The sequence below is a fragment of the Fonticula alba genome (genome assembly GCF_000388065.1).
Source record: "Fonticula alba strain ATCC 38817 unplaced genomic scaffold supercont2.2, whole genome shotgun sequence".
Taxonomy (NCBI): domain Eukaryota; order Rotosphaerida; family Fonticulaceae; genus Fonticula; species Fonticula alba.
In genome coordinates this window covers 2,951,896-2,953,944 of record NW_009242972.1, presented here as the reverse complement: position 1 = coordinate 2,953,944, position 2,049 = coordinate 2,951,896, and the positions used below count along the sequence as shown (strand labels likewise).

The 2,049-nt window shown below is 72.6% G+C and overlaps 1 protein-coding gene across 1 annotated transcript in view; it reads right to left on the bottom strand.

Moving 5' to 3' along the window:
• Positions 1–670: 670 nt before the first annotated feature.
• H696_01620 (hypothetical protein) overlaps positions 671–2,049 on the bottom strand; it is a gene marked incomplete at both ends in the record, with an annotated part of 3,072 nt that continues 1,693 nt past the window's right edge. The window contains one exon of the mRNA XM_009495523.1: positions 671–1,122. Coding sequence (XP_009493798.1) covers positions 671–1,122 — 452 coding nt within the window. The remainder of the gene's footprint in view (positions 1,123–2,049) is intronic.

Below are 2,049 nucleotides of genomic sequence, written 5' to 3'. Positions count from 1 at the left end.
GGGGGGGGGGGAGGGGGGGCATGCACAAGCGCGCGTGCTTCCAGCAATGCCAGGAGGCCGGGCCCTTGCGGCGCGAGGGGCCCGAGCGAGAGAGCGGCGACCCGGGGGTCAAGAGAAAAATCGGGGCAGCTGCTCGTCCCCCCGCACCGCGCGCAGGCACAATACTCCCTTGCAGGCAGGTTGCCGCCAGCCACTCACGATACTTGTGCACTCCAGGGCCCTTTGACGTCTCCCGCGTCCCCGATGGCGCTCCCGCCGCCCGGGTGGCCTCCTTGCGCCGGCGCCTTTCGACCAGCTGGGCTCCCTCGTCGAGCAGGCTGGCCCCCTCCCGCGGGCCCTCGGGACGAGAGACAGCGGTGGGGGCTCGCGCCCGCCGGGAGATGCGGGCTAGGGGCGCGTGGTGGGGAGTGGGCGGCGGCGGCGGCGGCGGCGGAAAAGGGGAGCCCGTGCGCGCGCTCGGCGGCACGGGCACCTGCCGGCACTGTGGCCGGGCTTCCGCCCCCTGCCCGCGCCAGTGACGGACCCGCTCCTTGCCACACGTCGACCGACGAGAGCCGGCGCACGGAAGTACATGCGCCTGGGCTTGTCGCCGTGCGTGTGCCGGTGCGCGTGCACATGCACATGCAAGGACACGCACACACGCACCCAACGCCCCGGCCGTGCGCACGCCTCACCGGTAGGAGCCCTGCTCGAAGTCGGGCGGCGGGGTGGCCCGTCCCCCGGCCGGGGCAACGGCGGCCGGGGCCGCCGCAGAACCCGCCGGGCCGCCCTCGTGGGTGCCCTCCTCCTCCTCCTCGTCGCCGGCATCGAAGGAGTCGTCGTCCGACCCACCGGAGTCGGTCATGATGAGCAGCTCGCCGGGGTTGATGACGCTCATCTCGATGGACTCCTGGCCGGCCGGCTGGGACCCGGCCCCGCCGGAGCCCAGCTGCCGGCTCGACTCGCCGCCCGGCCCCATGGACAGGGTGCTGGACACGCGGCCGCCGGCATAGCCGGCCTTCCGGTCCGCATGGCGCCCGGCCTCCAGGTCGTTGAGCGAGTCGTTCGAGCTGGACGCCGACATGTAGCCCAGATCATGCCCGGAGGGGTTGTCCCCGAGGGTGGTGTTACCCTTGACTCCCTCTTTGTGAGCGAACACGAAGCGGACGCCCAACGCGAGGGCAGCACAAGGCACCGTCACAGGCGGGGGGGGGGGGGAGACGCCGCGAACGGCAAAGCACCCGCACAGATGCACACAGACACAGGTTATGGACAGGACAGAGTAAGGCGGCACCCGGGCAGGGTAAAGGGGGAAGGGGGGGTGGGGGGGGGGGGAACAGGGCCGCGCGCAAAGAGGGGGCGTGGTTCCAGGGGTCAGCAACTTCGGAGAAGGCGGCAGGAGCGGAGGGCAAGACGAGGAGCCGCCGCATGTGGCGGTCTTCTCTGTCGGGACCATGCGAGGGCAGGGCGAGGGAGAGAGGGGGGGCGAGGGGAGGGGGGAGGCCCGACGGTCGGAGGGTCGGATGGGCGGATGCCGTGGGCAGAGGGCGGGAAGGGGGGAGGGGGGGCGGGAGGCGCGAGAGAGCAGGACAGGCCCCCACACACGGACGGACAGACAAGGGGAGGGAGAGCGCGAGAGAACGGAAAAGCGCAAGGGGGGGGCGGGGGCAGGGAGACAAAAGGGGCACTCGACGGAAGGCAACGGCGAAGATGAAGCTGCGCCCGATGGCCACCTCACGGCGAGCCGCGTGGGTGCTCTGTGTTTGCTGTCGCGCGGCCGCCATGGCCCCCTTTGGCCCCGGGGGCTCGCTCCCTGGCCCGCCCCCCATAGGCGGGTTTTGGTCTTCAATTTTTGCACTCCCTATGTCCCTTGTCCCTGCGCGATGGGCCCCATGTCCGGCACCACTGCCGGTCGGCCACGCCGCCCCGGGTGCCGGGTGTCGTGCCATCCTCCCGGCCCACGGCCCGGGTGCCAGGAGCTGCCTCTCGCCCATGGCGGACATTCGTCCGGCCGACAGCCCCCCTACCGCGGGCCGCCCTGTTCGTGTTTGGCCAGCCCCCCCCCCCCCC